The 18,333-nt window shown below is 39.7% G+C and overlaps 1 protein-coding gene across 2 annotated transcripts in view; it reads left to right on the top strand.

Annotated features, from left to right (window-relative positions):
• si:dkey-112m2.1 (transmembrane protein 132C) overlaps positions 1-18,333 on the top strand; it is a 177,485-nt gene that overhangs the window by 88,970 nt on the left and 70,182 nt on the right. For both annotated transcript variants that reach the window (XM_067574594.1, XM_067574595.1), the window contains exon 4: positions 17,336-17,479. In XM_067574594.1, the coding sequence (XP_067430695.1) occupies positions 17,336-17,479 (144 nt within the window). The remainder of the gene's footprint in view (positions 1-17,335; positions 17,480-18,333) is intronic.

The following is an 18,333-nucleotide window of genomic DNA, read 5'->3' as shown; positions in this document are numbered from 1 at the left end:
ACTTAGTATTTATAGTCATATAAAAACATTGTAAAACAATATTCTTAGTCATATTGACTCATTGAAGACCATTGACTTAATATTTCTGGAGGGAAGTTGACGCTTTTCAAATGGGAGTCAACTGGAGTCAGGGATTTTTTGGAGCCAGCATCTAGCTACCATCGGTGGCATTGCACTTTAAGAAACTTCTGCATTGGCTTCAGCCTCAAGCTGTGGTAGTTGCCACTTTATTAAGACTGGTTGCTTGGATACATTTTCCTGACGTGCGACCTCTTGTGGTAATGTCAATAATGACTACTGTATCTGAGCCCCAAAACCTGGTAAGGAGAAGGTCTGGGTGGATGGTAAGGCATACAAAGTATCTCACTTTGACACTAGAGACCATCTCCTACCAACAACTAACATTGTTTTTTCTTAACCATTACCTCAATCTTTCCATAACCTTAACTAAGAAGTTCAAGCTGCCTAAACCAACCAATCCTTAACCACAGAGGTAGCAGATCGGAAAATGGTCATATGCATTTTGAAAGGCGCTGACAAATTTCTCCTGATGATAGGGGTGTCAGATCAGAAAACCGTAAAGGGTAATTTTGGATGGAAATGGACATGTCGATTTGAAATAGTTTATAGTTATCAGTCACAGCATGGCTGCATACACTAAAAATACTTCAAAACACCATTGAAAGCGCATAATTTTCCTCTCAAGGCATTGTAGGACAGCAGGCAGCTCAGGCCTTACTCTCAATCTGAGAAAATGGAGAGGCTGAAAGTTGAAAACGTTTAACTTTATGCGAATGAGGGCAAACTTCTCCTGAAAGCACTGCAGTGATTTGCCAAAACACTGACAGGAAGCCAAGAAATGTTGTCTTATCCAGCTGTTGAAAAATCTCTGTGGAGGAAAAGATCATTAGTGAAAGATCATTTTGTATGACTCTCATCTCCAAGATGACAAGGGCAAACAAAAATGAAGTGATGCTTGGCACAAAGTCATAAATTATTATAGAAAGTGGTGAGTTGCTTATTTACGTGATGCAAGAATACTTGCTATGCTTGCAAGTACTGACACGATGACAGCTACAATGAAAAAAAAATGGACATGGGTCCCATGTCCATTTTTTTTTCATATTTTGGTTTTGATGAAAAACTATAATGAGAAGCGATGTTTTCTTAGTACTGGGTGTTTGTGTGTGTGTGTGTTACTGTGTTTATGAGACTGACATGGTCAACTTGCGTACAAGCCCTAAATTTCACCTAAATTGAATTTCTCCTTTAGTGATGCGCTTCCAAGTGAGTGCAAAATAAGCCACTGTGGCCCCTCTGAAATGTTCACCAGGAACTGTGCATGATGAAACCATTTGGTAAGGAAGAAGTTGTCTTGGGAAGGTTGTTAAAACAAGTAATGAGATGTTTACTTTATTGTGGCTTTGAGGCCAGTTTACTGTTTGTTATGCAGTGGAGTCAGAATAATTTTACTTTTCTGTTCAGTTGATTCAATTCTTACTTCAGCGTTTAAAATTTCCTACACAATAACTGCAACATGTGCCAATAAAAAATAAAAAGTTTCATGCTGCTCATTTTTATATCAGTACCACCATATTACAGTATGTTAAGGGATTTAGAAATCAGGCAGTGCTCTGACTCCAAGACTTACGGCTTTCTCCAAGCTACATTTAAAAACCTATGTAGACACAAATATGTGCCGTGAAGCAGATCTCTGATCAGGTCCCTGTGAGGGAAACTGTGAGAAAAATAACAAGTTAGAGAGGAAAGTATGATGATGGGAAAGGCAGTCAGAGAGAGGGAGAAACACCCTTTTTTTGGAGAATCTGTTGTTCTTGATGTGACTGATAACAAAGCTCAATTTTGCAAAATACTCTGAAAAAATCAAATAAAAATATCGGTATCTGTAAATCCTCATGTGATTATCAAATTTTGTCTTGCTGTGAGGAGAGAGGTAGGGTTGTATTTCACTCAAAAACAAACACTCAAACAAAAACTCTCCCTTTCTCACTTTTTTGTAACAACAGAAAAGCACAGCAGCCAGCAGAGATTATCTGTTGTTTTTCCATTCAGGCCCTCATCAAAGTCAGTTATTCAACCCCTAAGGCATCCCTCTATCTTCTCTTTGATTACTTCACTTTCTCTCTGTCCCCATCACATCTTTCACATTCCTCATTTCCTTTCACAAATGCACAGATTTGCACAGACAAACGCACACATTTTAAACCTTGCCAGATGACTCTGTAGTGACTTGGTCCTTTCCCCTTCTCCTGTATGTAGTGGAGCCTGCTGATGGTGAGTGTACTGCCCACTGGTGCACATAATGAAGTGCAAATGGGGCTAATGTACTGGCTGACCTGCCAGCTTTTACAGATCAGGCCTGAATTGATTCACCTGAAATTTTACCTCAGCATTTTCCAATAATCTGCACATGGTGTCGGTGGATGTTTCAGACAAATGCTTCATGTCGTGCCTTGAGGATGGTTGAGACTATGTGAACATAACCTTGAGAGTGTGAATGAAACCAGGATGGAATTCATTTTATTGAAGTTTCCTCACTAAGAGCTAATTCTTCTCACACTTTGAAAACATTGTGTGACACCTTTTAGGCAGTTTTTCGACGGACATTGTCTGAGATGTTGCTTTAGCATGGTGGCTGTCATCTTTTTTGTCACATTGCCACTCCAGCACTTACTTTACTGCCTTCCCACGGCTCTGCACAAATGTCACAACACTGACATATACGACAACAACACATGACATTTAGACCAAGAATGTGTCTGTGCTGTTGCCAGGGCTCACTCAGCTCACTCACACCAGCAGGTAGCATTTAATCAATTACATCAGGAATATTGATAGTCCCTAGCCTCAGGACAGCTGAATGACATACTGTAACATTTGACCCCTGATCCTGATCACCTGACCAGACATCTGCAAACCCCCAGTCAGTCAGTCAATAAATCACTCATAGATGAAGTCAGGAGAGAACAGGCATTTAGTCCCTTCTCAGCAACCCTGACTCCCAGTGCCATCAATGTGGTACACTTCATCAGTCCTAGCTGGCTTTTGTGTTTGTCCCCAGCGTGTCACATCCTTTAAAACCTCCCACAACAGTGTATTCATACAATTTATGATCTAATTAGAGGGCATAATGAATAGTCAACCATTTGTAACGATCGTGATTAAAATGTTTTAGTGATTGCCAAAGATTAATTGTTTCAGTAATGGCTTCAGATTGATGTAATTTGCATACATATGGCAATCATGAATTTTTGTTTTTCATCTCCTCCATGTGCAAAGCTACAAAAGCTGTTTTCTGATAGTACTGTATATCGTCTGTCTGGAAATCATTTTCAATGATAACTTTTAGTGAAGATATCAAATTTATCTCATCTACAAGCAGCCCCGTTCCATGCTCCATTCATATTTTTAATTTTATTGATATGGGCATAGTAGACCATCAGATATAATGCAACTGCAATATGCAATAAAACTGCAATAAAAAATGCTAATACATCTGTATTGATGCTGATATGTCTTTATGTTTACAATGACAGCAAAGACACCTAATGTTAGTATGTTAACAAGTGTAGCACTGAGAGTATTGCACAATAGGTCTATAAAATATTTGCCTCTTCTGTCGCAAGTTGATTTTAAAGCATCATCTTACTAACGCAGCGCCATCCCTCTTCTGTTGCTTTTCCTGCGGTTTCTCCAGTTTTTCCTCATTAAAAAGGTTTTTTGGGGAGATTTCCCTTATCCGGACAGAGCATCTAAGGATAGAGGGTGTTGTTTGATGTACAGATTGCAAAACACTTGGAGGGAAATTTGTAATTTGGGGCTACATAAATAAATGTATTGCAGTGCTCCTGTATGTGCCCAGTTACTGCTACAGCTGACAGCATCACTATTAATCTGTGTAACCCTTCCTACATCAGGTTTTCCAACTTGCCATAATCTGTCCTGCTACATCCTGAGATTATACTGCTTGGCCCCCTTCTGCGTCCATCTAAATATTGGATCAGACCAGGATCATCCGTCCGACCCAACAGATTCAATGCAAAGTCTAATTTTTATCCCCTGGATGCAACCTTATGTCAAATAGGTTTTACTGGAAGCAGTGTTTGCATGTGTTTGCCCTGTCCCCTATTTAACTGGCTAGGCTTCCGTTCAAATGGCAGCCATAGGGATCAAGCTTCTGTCTGCGGCAACATGACCTCATTCCTTCAGCTAATCTACAGCAGCAGCAGTAGTAGTGAGTTCCTGAAATCCCAGCATTAAAGCAAATGAAAAATGGGAAGTTTTTTAGTGCACTACTTGGCATACATTTTTGCAAACATGAAATTTTAAGAGGAAAACCATGGTGACACATATTTCAAATTTGTGTTAATCTGAAATCCCATGCTTCCTCTACAAATCCCATGACTCAAATGAGGGTTAAACATCCCACATGTAGGGCACCAGATTGGTAATGTTCATAAATTTTTACATTTTGAGTCATGAGGGGAACCGGGCTGTGATTTACTGGAGGTGACTTGCTTTTGGCCACAGTGGGTGTTGCGCTGTCACACCCCTCAGTGTCATCATCCCGTTGGCCCGCTTTCATGTACACAATCACTGCACACACATGAAGCTCCTTGTCATTTCAATCAATACCCACCCACATCCACCCTGTTTTTTTATTCAGAATGTCATGTATTCTTTGTTGCCTTTCTCTTTGACAGATTTCTCCTACAGTTTTGGAAGTGAGCTTTAATATAATGTGACATATGGAGATAATGAGAGCTTGGGGCAGATTAAAGAAAACAAAGTCATTGACTGCTCCAAGCTGTAGGATTTGATAAATTCCACTTTATATGAGCAACAATTTCATTTCCTATCATTGTCTTTCTCATCCTTGTCCTCTGCTTCCCGTTTTTAAGTAAATAATTCCTTAATTACATCTTACCCTTCACTTTCATACCCTATGTATGGGTTGTATTCTGGCCCAAAACAGCAGCCATGAATTATGCAGAAATGGCCTCCACGTAAGTGCTATGTCATTATCTTATTATTACAGCACTTTTGAGGGCTTTGCTTACAAATTTACATTTTAAGGATTCCATTAATGTTCAATAAAATGTAGTTATGTGAGATTGATTTATTCTTTTTTAATGTGAAACCCTTCATATAGCATGGCACTTCTCTGAAACCCACTTTTGAAGTAGTAATGTGCTTTTCAGCCATTACCACAAGGACTCAATGTCTGTGTTTCATTTCCTCACAGTATATAAAAATATCCTTTTTTTCATTGTTTAGCTGTTGCACAAATGTCTCATTTAATGAATGAAATACAGATTTCAAAACATCAGGAGCTTGGGATCCAAATTATGTATGTCGTTTATTGGCAGTAATATTTTTTTTACCACCAAGATGTATTTAAGATGTACTGTATATATGACACCTTGCCCAGGTTTTTTGAAATGTTCCTTCCCTCTGAGAGGACGCTCAGGGGCTTCTCTGAATTCAACTAGAATTCATTTCTCAGTGCTCCTGCCCATATGATTGCTCTTGATCTGTCATGGGTTTGTTCATGTCATGAGGCTATGGCCAGCTCACATTTTGAACCTCTTCTCATTTGAAGTCAACCACACTCCTCTGACAGTTATTTCTTCTTCTTTTTTTTTTTCTTTTAAAGGCGCGAGTTTGCTCCCAAAGCTCAGGTCCACACTCCATATGTCAGTCATCTGGCTGCTTTTCCTTTTAATTAAAAAAAGACTGCGAAAGAGATGTTAGATGTTAGATGATGCATCACAGCATGTTTTTTCAGGCATCCAGAAAAACACACAGATGAAGAGAGAATTTGGCTGAAGGCAATCAACTCCTCTCCTCTCCGAGTGAAAAGCAAATCTGTGCTTTTCTTGGACAGCACAGTTGCTTGTAAAGCCACCTGATTGCAAATGTGCCCAGTGTTTGGTGACAGTCAGCATCTCCTCAATTAAGTAGCACTCAATAAAATCCACTCCAGGTTGAAAAGCCTAAGTAGCCCTTTAAGTAGTACTCCCTTTGATCATCTTTGTCCCTTGGTAGATGGGTAGCTATTAACCCTTCACAGCTCCAATATCCTCAAAGCGTAGCCATTCAATGTCTAGTTCTGTAAAGAATGATGAGATAAGGAGACGGTCAATGGCAGCGAGAAGTGAAATTGACATTTCACAAGGGTGAGGTGAAGGACCAAATAAGCCTCACACAAGGCTTCATTTTCCAGCAGCACTTTTGCAGCAACATCCAGAGGAAATTAGAGGGTTAGATCATAGTCTGCTTGAATATATCACAGGACATTCCTTAAATCTTCCTTTTCATTCTAAGTCAAAAGTGACAAATTCCTTTTTGAACAAGTGGAGAAAAATACCGGGGACTGCATCTACAGCTTGGACACGAGGTAGTACTTGTATTGGATTGCACTGTGTAGGTTTCAATGATGTGGTCTCCTATGTATTTTTAGCTTGAGCTGAAGGTTAAAAGTTCATGGATTTGTTCATCGATTCATTTTCAAGTACTATAGGCCTACTCATTGTTAGGTCAGTTTCATCTTTATCGAGGTCAGGTAAGTTATGCAGTTCAGTTTGCTGTATTTTCACTTCAGTTCTGTTTTGCTGACCTCTTTTAGGGCCCAATTTAGTCAGTTACCACACACCACTTTGTAAATCAAAGGGGTAAAAATAAAATAAAAACCCTTTTTTTGCATTCTGCCTATTGCTGTTCAGTCCCTCACAAGCACATACAAAAGTTAGGATTAAAAAGGGCAAGCAGAAAGAAGTAAAAATAAACAAGACTAAGGCAATCTGGTCTATAGTCATGCTAGCAACTCTGTGAGACTGTAGTACTAATTGTAAAGAAAACCAGTCTGTTAGATAAATAAGCCAAAGTATTGGATCTTGAAGCGCTAGAGCACTAGAGGAAAAGTCAGGGCATCACCAAAGTTGCTCTTGAGATATTTCAGTCTAGATCGACCCAGAGCATTGCCACTAGCATGGCTAGAAATTTTCAACAGATTTCTTGATGATGGGTGATCCAGAGATCCTGCACACTGCCAGTCACTTGTACTCACCTTACTTAATTTATCTTCAAATTACCTGATCCAGGTTTACTGAGCGTAATGTCACAATAAAATAAAGCAAATAAGAGTGACCTACAGTGTGCAGAATATCTGGTTCCTTTAAAAAACTAGTTCAGTGCCCGTTCAAAACATGCCTGTTCGGAATGGGCCGAGTGCTTATTATTTCTTGAACTGCATATGTATGTATCAATTGACAAACGTATCAATTAAAACGATAAGGAATTAATAAATGAAATGGTTTAAATCCAGACAGAAACTTCACCAGTGAGACTAGACAGAGGCTGAACCGTAGAAGCAGTTTATGGACTTCCATTGGTTTATTCTGCTGCCAATCAAACGTGTCTGTGCTCCTGTCGGCTAGTTTTACTGCCTCTGCCTCTGTTTTTTTTCTCCTGTATATGCTCTTTCGGCCAGTTTAACTGAGTGGGCCGTGTGCCTTTGTACCGCTCAGCAAGTCAGAGCTCAGAAGCCCCACCCTGCTGTGATGTGAGGGTGATTATATCAAACAGCCCCTGCTGTACTCAGACACAGAGCTGAGCGGTTTGCTGTTCGCTTATTTATTCAAAGTTTAAACGTGTCGCGTGTCCAAATTGCACCAAATTCGACACTGCACGTCCTTGGGTCCCCAGCAATACACCTGCTGAATGTGAAGTCGGTTGGACAAATGGTTCTCTGGATATGTGAAGGACAGACAGACAGACAGAGTAAGTGTTGAATGTACATGCCAAGTTTTGTTCACAGTACACAGTTCAATAGTAGAGCATAAATCTCATAACTTTTTCCAAGTCATTATCACTATGGATGTTTAAACCCCCCCTCCGTCCACAATGTGGTTTGCAATGGCAGAGTGGTGTTGTCTGTATTCCCACGTGTTGACTCCATGGGCAGAAGAAGAAGCAAATCAATGTTGTTTATGAGGTATTTTTATATATATTTCTTGAGAACTGCTCATCCAAACAACTTCACACTCAATACTGCACTTCCTTGAGTCCCAAGCAATACATCCGCCAGATATGAAGTAGATCAGATGAATGGTTCTTGAGATATGCAAAGGACAAACATACATACAGACAGACAGAGATTCCTTGCTTTATATAGAGAGACATAAAAACTAAACTGCATGGCACCAGATATAGACACAGGGGCTCTGGTGAAGGAGGGGGATAGAGAGTGATGTGAGAAAGACTGGTGTGTGTAGATATAGAAAGGGAAGCAGAATGTTCAGCGGGAAAAGATAGAGGCAGACAGAGCGAGATAGGAGACATTGGTGAAAGTGAAACAAAAGGGTGAGACAGAGGGAAATGCTGCAGAATGCATGGGTGGAGATGAGCTTTGTCTGGCAAGCACTCTTTATCTGATAGCGTTAATCTTGTCCTCTGTTCGCAGCGTTGCCACGCACCAGCACTTTTAACTAGCTCTGATAATGGGAAGAACAGCATCAAACTCATTAATTGAATTAGCTCTCTCTTTATCTCGGCATCGGCCTGTGTCCACTCGCCCCTAAAAACACTCAGCCGACAACTATTCCTCAGCTAATTGATTCTGAGCATCTCCGGCGCAGCCCCGTTTCACCTTACTAATTTATTGGACCAGCTCCCAGCCTGGTTCACCTGTCTTTAGCCACTATCTAATTTAATTTTACCCCAAGGTGATGGAGATTTTTTTTTTTTTTTTTAACCAAGACAGATAGAGAGGGAGGGAGAGAACATAAAGGGTTTCCATGCCCAACAGCTTGTGTGTTTATTTCATAACTGGATTTAGCTGCAGGTGTTTGAGAATTAAGGGACATGGGCCAGCTAAAGTAGCTCAATGTGATTTGGCCAATTTCGCTTGCTGTCAGTAAATTGAATTCAGCTAAACTGCCTTTTTTAAATGAATTCAGAAAATGTGCCCAACCATGAGTTATTGTGTGTTTCACATTTAACTAATCACAAGACCAATTTTTCATCTAAGGGAGTTTTTTCTTCAGTAGTTTCAAACGTTTCAATGGTGTTAGTTAATGATGCCTCAGAACTTAGTAGCAGGTTATGTATGAATGTGCTGTGGCTCATCTGTATTACAGTCCTGGCTATTGAGGCAGCAACTTTTCCTCATCTGGGTCTCCCTTTGCAGCAGCTGTTCTGTGATGTAGGAAGCAAAGGTGGTTTCTTTGTGATGGTGCTGATATCAGAGCAATTGTTCTCACTTTCATTTATCTTCACTAAAGGTTAGCTTTGTCCACCAGCCAACTCTTTGCCAATGTGTTAACATTATATCAGATTTAGGTACACACCAAGGTGTGTGTGTGTGTGTGTGTGTGTGTGTGTTTGTGTGTGTGTGTGTGTGTGTGTGTGTGGATAGTGTGTGTAGTTATTAGGATCTCTTGGTTCTCTGTCTTCCTCTTCACCAGAGTAAAGATCTGTTATGGATGGCAATACAGGGAACCACTTTCCTCATGTTTTATGTCATTTTTATCATTATTATTTGTACATAAAGTTTAGTGGGTAAAATATTCTTGCCAATGGCCTCTTGAGAATGACATTGACATACTGTATCTCTCCCTCTTTCACTGTTGGAAATATTAGACCATAACAGGCAGCAAAATGCCAGTGCTGACTACAGCTTTGTATCCTAGTATCTTAACCAAAAAAGCCCTCTCTTCAACTCCTCTCCTCTACTGAATGTTTTCCCCGACACTTCTGTCCTTTTTTATCAACTCTTATACAATGCCTGTCTTTTCCAATTCACCGGGCTGGTCTCTGCAAACCACCAATCTTGCTCTGCTCAAACACCTTTAACACCAAACTATCCTTCTATCCCTGTACTCACTACAAAGACCTTTACACAATCCACCCCCAGCCAACCCTGACCTACCAATAAACATAACCCCTCAGCCCCCATAGACACTCTCTTGTTCATTCATCCTCTTCATCATGTTGGCCTTTTTCCCCCTCATCTTTACTCGTTATCATAGGAACCAAGACAGCCCAAATTGGCATCTAGTAAGGAACATGTTTTTGAATCGCAGCATGTTAACATTCCTGTTATCCACTCATTATCATCTCAATCTTAAACCTCATCATTTCCACTTGAGTAGTAAAACGTTTTTGACTGAAGCTCTTAGCCAATTTTAATTGGTGGTTTTAAAACGCTTTTATTGATCTTAAATGTTTTATAGCCACGTTTTAGTTTGTTCTTGCACATTCCCTGCCTTGTGTGTATACCAGCTTTTTGAGTTTTATGGTTTATTGTTTTAACTCTCGGCGTTCCTATTCCCACTTACCAGTCACCTGGGTGCCCTAGCTGCATCAGTCTAATCCAGAAAATTGACGAGCTGCAGGGCCAAATCTCTTATACCCTTGTTCAATTAGAGGATGGACAAACAGTGGATAAGACTCTTCCATGGGCTGGTAACACCATCAGGGATGAAGCCCCTCTGCCCAAGTTGCACTCCATGTCGGGATTTGCTGAAGATCCATGGATTAAACTTGACCAATCCAAAATCGCTACCAGCTTGCTCGACACCGCTCCCCGCTGAGCGGTGGTCTACTGTATGTGGTGGAGGGAGAGCCAGAAGGCTCCGCTTACCACACACTAGCCAGGAAGGACTTCTGCTATCAAACAGATTCTCTGTTCTGGAGAATCTTCAGGAATCAGTGCCACCACTCCCGGTTCCCATCACGGCATTAGTGAGCAGCGGCAGCATGGTAGCTTATACCAGCCCTTCTTGGGTAATCTACTAGCCCACAGGCACCAGCAGCCACTGAGCAAGAAGAAAAGAAGAATTACTGATCCTTCTAGTGCTGCTTCATGTAGTTGTAAGGTTCTTGTAATAATAATAAAGATCTGGACCAAAACCCCAGCTCCACTTTTAACTCCAGTTTTAATCCAGTGCAGACTGTTTAAACTCTCTGATAAGACGTTTATTTGAATGATTTTAATGATTTTATCTATGATCTGATCTATTATGACTGTTTTAGCCGACCAAGGAATTGTGGTCGTGGTGGTGTCCTTGTTACTGTCTATAGGAAGATTTTCAAATGTGAACTAATAACTTGTAACGGTTTTTCTTCCTTTGAAGTGCTCACGTTTAAACTTGGTGGCCACACCTGGTGCACTTTTGCCCCCCTAAACCAGCTGGCTCCTTTTTGATGGAGCTCCCAGAATTTTTATCCAGTCTTTTTTTAAATTATGATAGAATTGTTCTTTGTGGTGATTTTAATATTCATGTTGACGAGTCTTCTAATATCCTGGCTACTGATTCATAAATATCACTAAAATTTTCAACTTTCAACAACATGTGTCTGGACAAACTCATAACCATGGCCATACTCTAGACCTTGTCTTTAGTCTGGTTTGAGAATATCATCTGAAATTATGGACGTGTTTGTATCTGATCACCAATGCATAGGTTTTAACTGTGAATTACAGGCTGCTAGTACTGTTTTATCCCACTCTAAGTACACTCGCATCTTTAATGAGCTTAGTGCCTCTAAATTCTGTACACTGTTTAATTCTCATGGCAATGTGTTTCTTGATATATCCTACACCAATGATTTGGTTAATTCTTTTAATTCTCTGTGTTCTTCAACCTTAGATCTCATAACTCCTTTGAAGACTGGATCTAAGCCAAAGACTAAAAGACAGTCCTGGTTAAATGACACTCAAAGCTGTAAAAGGAAATGCAGAAAAGCAGAAGGTAGATGGAAGAAATCAGGTCTACAGGTCCACTTTGTGGCTATGAAAGAGTTATTACTCCTTTATAATAGGATGGTGAAAGATGCAAGGACATGCTATTTTTCTGAACTTATTTCTGCCTATCAGGGCAACCCCAGATTTCTATTTAAGAAATTATTTCCATTGATCATTTAGTAAACTCAGCCTCTCCTTGTGGCTCTGCTGATTGTGATGCTGACTGTGAAAAGTTTTTATCGCACTTTGCTGGAAAGCTGGAGTCAATAAGACTTAGTATTGCCCCCAATCCTACCTTTTTAGATGTTGACCACCCGCACCAGGATACTTTGAGCTATTTTTCCCCTAGTACTGTGCCTGAACTTCTAGAAATCATGTCTTATATGAGAGTGTCCGCCAGCAATTTTGAAATAATTCCAACCAAGTTTTTATATGAAGTAATGGAATGTTTTGGGCCCCTTTTGCTTTCTATTTTGAACAGCTCACTGTCTACTGGTTGTGTCCTAGAACTGCTCATGTCCAACCTGTTCTAAAAACCTGGGCCTGATCTTACCCTCCTAGATAATTTTATACGTTTTCTATTTCTATTTCTTGAAAAAATTGTTTCAAAGCAGCTTCTTGCTGCTGTGGGAAACAATAGTATTTTAAAAGTTTCAATCGGATTTCTGCCAGTATCACAGCACTGAGAAAGCCCTTCTCAAAGTCACTAACAACCTTTAATGAATGCTGGCGCAGGCATGTGTTCAGTTGTTGTACTGCTCGACTTAAGGGCAGCCTTTGACAGAACTAATCTTGGCATTCTTTAAGATAGATCTACTGGTTACCTGTCACAACATTTCAAGCTTGTTGCAAGAAATCTTGGTGTCTTAGTGTAAAATAAGATGTATTATATAGATGTATATATATAATTTTAGAGATGTAGAAACTGTTGTACATGTTTTTATCTCCTCACACCTTGATTATTGCAACAGCTTTTTCTTTGGTCTTAATCAAAAAACTTTGAAAAGACCACAGACTTTACAGAACTCAGCTGCCAGGCTTTTAACCAGAACTAAGAGGCACAATCACATCACACCTGTTTTAGTCTCTTTACAATGGCTCCCTGTTTGAGAGATCTTACTGATTACCTTAAAGGCTCTTTATGACCCAGCTCCAGATTATATTTTAGACCTTTTAATCCCTTATGAACCTTTGCATGATCCTCGGGCAGAGGTCTTCTGTCTCCTCCAGAGTCCAGGCTGAAAACTAAAGGGGACAGAACCTTTCCCATCCGGGCCCTGAGGCTCTGGAACAACCTGCCCGAAGAAATAAGGCTGTCTGAGTCAGTTTCTTCTTTCAAGGTTTTTCTTAAAATATACTTTTATTGGAAAGCATTTCTTGATTTTACCTGGGCTGCCTGCTTATTTTACTTAACTGCATTTATTTTTAATTTCATGTTTATTATTTTTAATTTTGCATTTTACTCCCTTTGTGTTTCATGTGTTTATTTTTAATGGCTTTTAGTTTGTTTTAGTCTCTCTCTGTCTTAGATGCGTTATGTTTTCATTGTAAAGCACTTTGTAACTGTGTTTTGAAAGGTGCTAAAATTTATTTAAATAAAGCTTATTATTATTAGTATTATTAAGGTCCGCTGAAATTGGGTGCAGTTGCTTTCAAGGAGAGGTATGCTGCTCTTCGACTCCTTCGCCTGAGCCTTGTAGTTTTAAAGTGCAGTGCAAATATGTTCTACCCCTGTTTTGTGTTTGTTTGTGTGTATTACTAATGCAGTGATAGAATACTTAAGTAAAATATGTAAAATATCGATGTTCAGGTATTTTTCAAAAGCCTAAAAACTAAATGTGTTTCACAGATCCTGTCTGGATACTGCAACAATGTGTACTTGTCTGAGCAATTAGGATCAGCTTAGGCTTGAGTAGGTTCAAAACAGAGCAGCCAGACTTCTCATTAAATACAGAGTGAGGGAACACATTTCAGCATAATGACAGTGACTACCTCTGTGTTTTACAACTGATGTTACAGTTGACGTTTTCCTAATGCATGATGGTATACTACTGTTTATGTTGCATTGTAGGATAATTTGACTCCACTATGTAGGGTATAATTCAGTAATTCAACACTACAAAATGTCAAACACACTAGTGGGCTAAACAGCAAACAGTGAATATACACAACATATTTCAGACACAGCTTAGAGGTGATAAAGCTTTTGTTGTCTGGGCCCTACAAATGCTTTTTTGAATTTTGATTTTAAAAAATTTCCCTGCAACCCAACCCTGACTGCTTTTGAGTGACACATCGATATCACATCACCTCAGCTGTCTTCGTTCAGCCTCCCCGCTAGTCGCCACAGTTAGCAAGGTTGTGGAAAGGAGGAGCTACGGTTGATAAAGTAAAATGGCTTGTTCGAAACTAGCTGTTACAAAAAAAGAAAGGATGACAGTGAAAAACATGCATTTAAGGATGACTGGACTTAGAAATACACATTAGGGAGGGAAGTACAAGACCATTGTGTTTGATTTGCAATGAAACAATGGCCATAATGCAGGGTGGGAACGCAAAATGCCACTATGACACCAAACATGCCTGTTTTGAATAAAACTATCCCAAAAACACGTAAAACACGGAAGAACAAAACTGAACCAGTTGAAGTTGTGATATCAAGACTCCAGCAAAATAATTGTAACATCAAACATGTTCAACAATGAATGCAGTGAAGAATTCATACTGCAATTTATTAAGTGGACCTCTAAAACTTTTAGTTGAGTACCCCTTATATATAATATACTATATGGTGTTTGCACACAAGACTCCTGGTCTCACTACGTCTTCCACTTTACTCAGAATTTTTTATATTCTATTTAATTTCCTGCTGCGTAAAGTGCATTAATATTAATGTGCATTGCTATTTAATTTAGCATGCGAGAGGCATGCCAGAGTGCAAGGTGTGTTGACATGTTATTTGGGCAGTAGCCATACTGGGGTGTCATTTCGGAGCATCAATCAGGTAGAGCCAAAAACTGTCTTTTCTGACAACCTCATCTCATCTGTAAATACTCATCCCACTGATGCAGGTTTTCAAGGAATTAATGAGGCAGCTTCATGTGCTGATGCATGTGAAAGGAAACCTCCCTTCAAATTGCTTTCCTTTATTGCGCCCAACCCCCCCACCACCCCCCACCCCTTCACCAGAAATCATATTAGCCAAACCAATCTCATTTACAACATGCCATTTGTTAATTTAGCCCCCACGCTCGTTGGCTATAGCACATGCTTGGATTTGTCTGTCAAATTGGGCATGAGTGTGAGAGAAATTGAGGGAGTATGATGCAGGAGGAAGAAACAGGATGAGAGAGAAATATATGGCATGTGTGAAACAGATGAGCATTATTTAGATTAGAAAGAGAGAGAGACAGAAAAGAATGTATCAGGACCTTGGGCAGCACACGGACACTGTAGTTCAGGAGTTCTTCATTGTACAACAGTATTGATCAATCTGTCTAATTAATTCACTGATTAATTTAGAGCTGCAGCTAATGATTATTTTCATTAGTGATTAATCTGCAGATTATTTTCTCAATTAATCATTTTGTCTATAAAATGTCAGTAAATAATGAAAAATGACCACTAAAATTTCCCACAGCCTTAGGTGATGTCTGCAGATGTCTTGTTTTGTCAAACCAACAGTCCACAACCCAAAGATTTTCAGTTAACTATCAGTTTGAGCTGGGAGGGGTACATCTTTGGCATTTTTTATTTGGAAAAAGACTAAAAACAGTTATTCAATTACTAAAATAGTTACAGATTCATTTTCTGTTGATTAACTAATCAATCAATCAACTTATACAAGTTTTTTAAAAAGCTGGGAAAAAATCAAAAGGGGACTGAAAAAATTCCCACCTTCAAATTGGCATTTGATGCTTAATCAATACAGCACATAAAATACTGTCAGAGTTTGTCCATATTAGTTGATTATCGTTCCCCCTCTAGTCCTCTGTCAGTGCTGAATGCGCTTATGAGTCTGCAGTAATTACTGTGCCTTGGCTAAGGTGACGACTGGGAAACAGGAGGGCAGACAGCAATCAGTCATCTCCTCCTAGTTATTGTCTGCGTCTTCCACACCAGCAGCCTTTATCTTGACTCGTCAGGAGCAGCAACCAACACAAGACCAGTTATTACCGCCTCAGCAGCCTGGATAAGATCAAAGAAGACCGGTTGAACGCAGAAGATGTAATGACTGTGCTCTTCTAAGGACTGCTGCATGGTTTGTCATGTCATTATCCCCTGTTAATGCTTAGATTTTTTTTTCCTCTATCTTTTACAAGTCTTTTGCAGTTCCAGAATGAGGACAGTCTCCAATTATTTTGATGTGGGGAAAAATTACCCAACGTTCATATCTCACTGAATAGAAATGTCTCTTTCGCTTCACCTTTTTTGTGCTGTTGGTGTTTTTACTTTAGATCTGCTTTTCCTCGCCATCTCTCTTCTTTCTTTTTCCACCACATAAAATATTCTGCCCCATTCGTGCCAGTGATTTGAACAAGAGCAATTTGTCATGTTGGAAAAGGTACTGAAAGGTGCTCATGTACTTCATGGTAATTTCATGTGACAGAGAAGGAGGAAGAAAGCAACAGCGTGTCAGTATACTGGAAGAGGAGGAGGTCATGCTTCTTTGGCACCTGAACAGCCTCCCACAGACTGTGACCGAGAGTAATGGAAGTGATGGAGGGACAAAAAGGGTGGGGCAGGGGCAGAGGCGGCATGAAGGCTGCGGAAATTGGACTCCTTTTAAAACCCCAGGTGTGAGGGGAAATTACCAAAAATTGTCTGAGCTGGAGCATGCCGCCTATTTATTGCTCCAGAGAGTCTTGATGTTGGGATATTATAGTGTGTAAAACAAGACCTGTCATGTAAGGCTACTCCTACATTCAACATACACTCATTTTGGTTAAATACACTTTTTCAGAGGTTAATTTGAACTTGCTACCCCTGACTTGTGATTATTTCAATTAAGCAAACGTGCCATCTGTTGTCCTGATGCTGGGTTTCATCACTGCTAATGAAATAATTTGGCTTGTACCTGCCAGCCTGACTTTGCTAAAGCAACATTCATCCCAAGCAAAAATATGAATAAAGGGCATGTGAGACTTTTTCACTCATTATATACTGATCAAAATGGATAAGCTCCAAACGTAGAAAGAAATTCCTTCATCAACCAAGAAATCATATGGTTTTCTCAGGAACAAGCAACCTCCAAAGCCTTTCAAAAAGATTTCTTTCTTCTTTTTTAGCCCCAGTTTAGTGTTCTTATCAATAAAAGCATACTTTTAATCAGTCTGTTACTATCGTCCAACTTCTTGTAGTTGCTAATTTCATGTCCTCCTTGCATGTTTGAGTGTGAGGGACAGACCATGAGGGTTTATCTGTGTCTGAGAAAGAGAGTAAAAAGTCGACATGTGTGTTTGTGAAACTGTTTCCATCACCAGGACTGTGATCCTGCGGACAGTTCCAGTATCATTTAATTTAATGTCTTTTTTTGACTTATGGACGTGTGTGTGTGTGTTTCAGGGTCAAGCTGAAGGATGGAGTGGCTTTCCTGGGGGCCAGCGCCAGTAACCCGGTTGTGTGGACAGTGAGCCAGGATTTCAGAAGTGAAGGTCACAGGGTTGTTACCCTTCACTGTCGGAGGAAGGAGAACAATTTCAGTCAAAGGTATGTCTGACTCACTCCTTCTACAGAATGAATCAATGCACTAATGAAATATGAACTGAACACACTGCTGAACAACCAAAAAGCAGCAGCACACTTGTTAATTTTTCAGACAGTCAGTAGCTTTGTAGTAGATTGCAAAGTAATGATGAAAGAGGACATGACTCAGCATTTGAACCATTCCTTCCTTAGCACTGTAGTCATTAAAATGTATTGTTCAAAGAACACAGTATTTCTTACTGTCAACAAATCTTGTGAAAAGAACAAAACCAACAATCAAATGATCCTACTAACGAGTCTGTGCAGACACAGCCCGATATTCAGTAGCTGATTCCTCTGTCTCATAAACCTCCATTGTTGTCCAAAAACGATTAAAAACACATCAGTGAGCTACACCGTTGCACTGGGGGACATGTTCCTTCATTAGGATGAACGTGGGTACTGTAGTTTATTTTTAGTCGCTCCCACATACACAGTCCTGCTGCTGTAAATACTCACTAGAGCACCAAATCTGTATCTGAAAATCATTCCCAAAAATACATTCTATACCCCTGTATGAGTAGCATTTGCTAAAATCTATAGGGCTAGACTATTTTAGAAAATGATTTAGCCTTTCCTGTCAAAAGAAAGCATACTGTATATTTGTGACCCATTTTTAAAGATTTATATCTACAGTAGGTAGACTGACGTGTCAATGTTATTATCATGATGTGGTAATTCACTTGCGAGCAGGGACCATTTTCAAAATTCTTTGTGATGCTCGGACATCCAACCACTTAAAGTCTGTACATTGATGAGCTGTGTTGTCAAAAATCTAATCCAGGAGACAAAAAATAAGCAGATATGGATGTTGTGAA

The sequence above is a fragment of the Thunnus thynnus genome, chromosome 19, assembly GCF_963924715.1.
Source record: "Thunnus thynnus chromosome 19, fThuThy2.1, whole genome shotgun sequence".
Lineage (NCBI taxonomy): Eukaryota > Metazoa > Chordata > Actinopteri > Scombriformes > Scombridae > Thunnus > Thunnus thynnus.
Note: the sequence above shows the minus strand (reverse complement) of the source record. Positions and strands in the feature narration are given on the sequence as shown.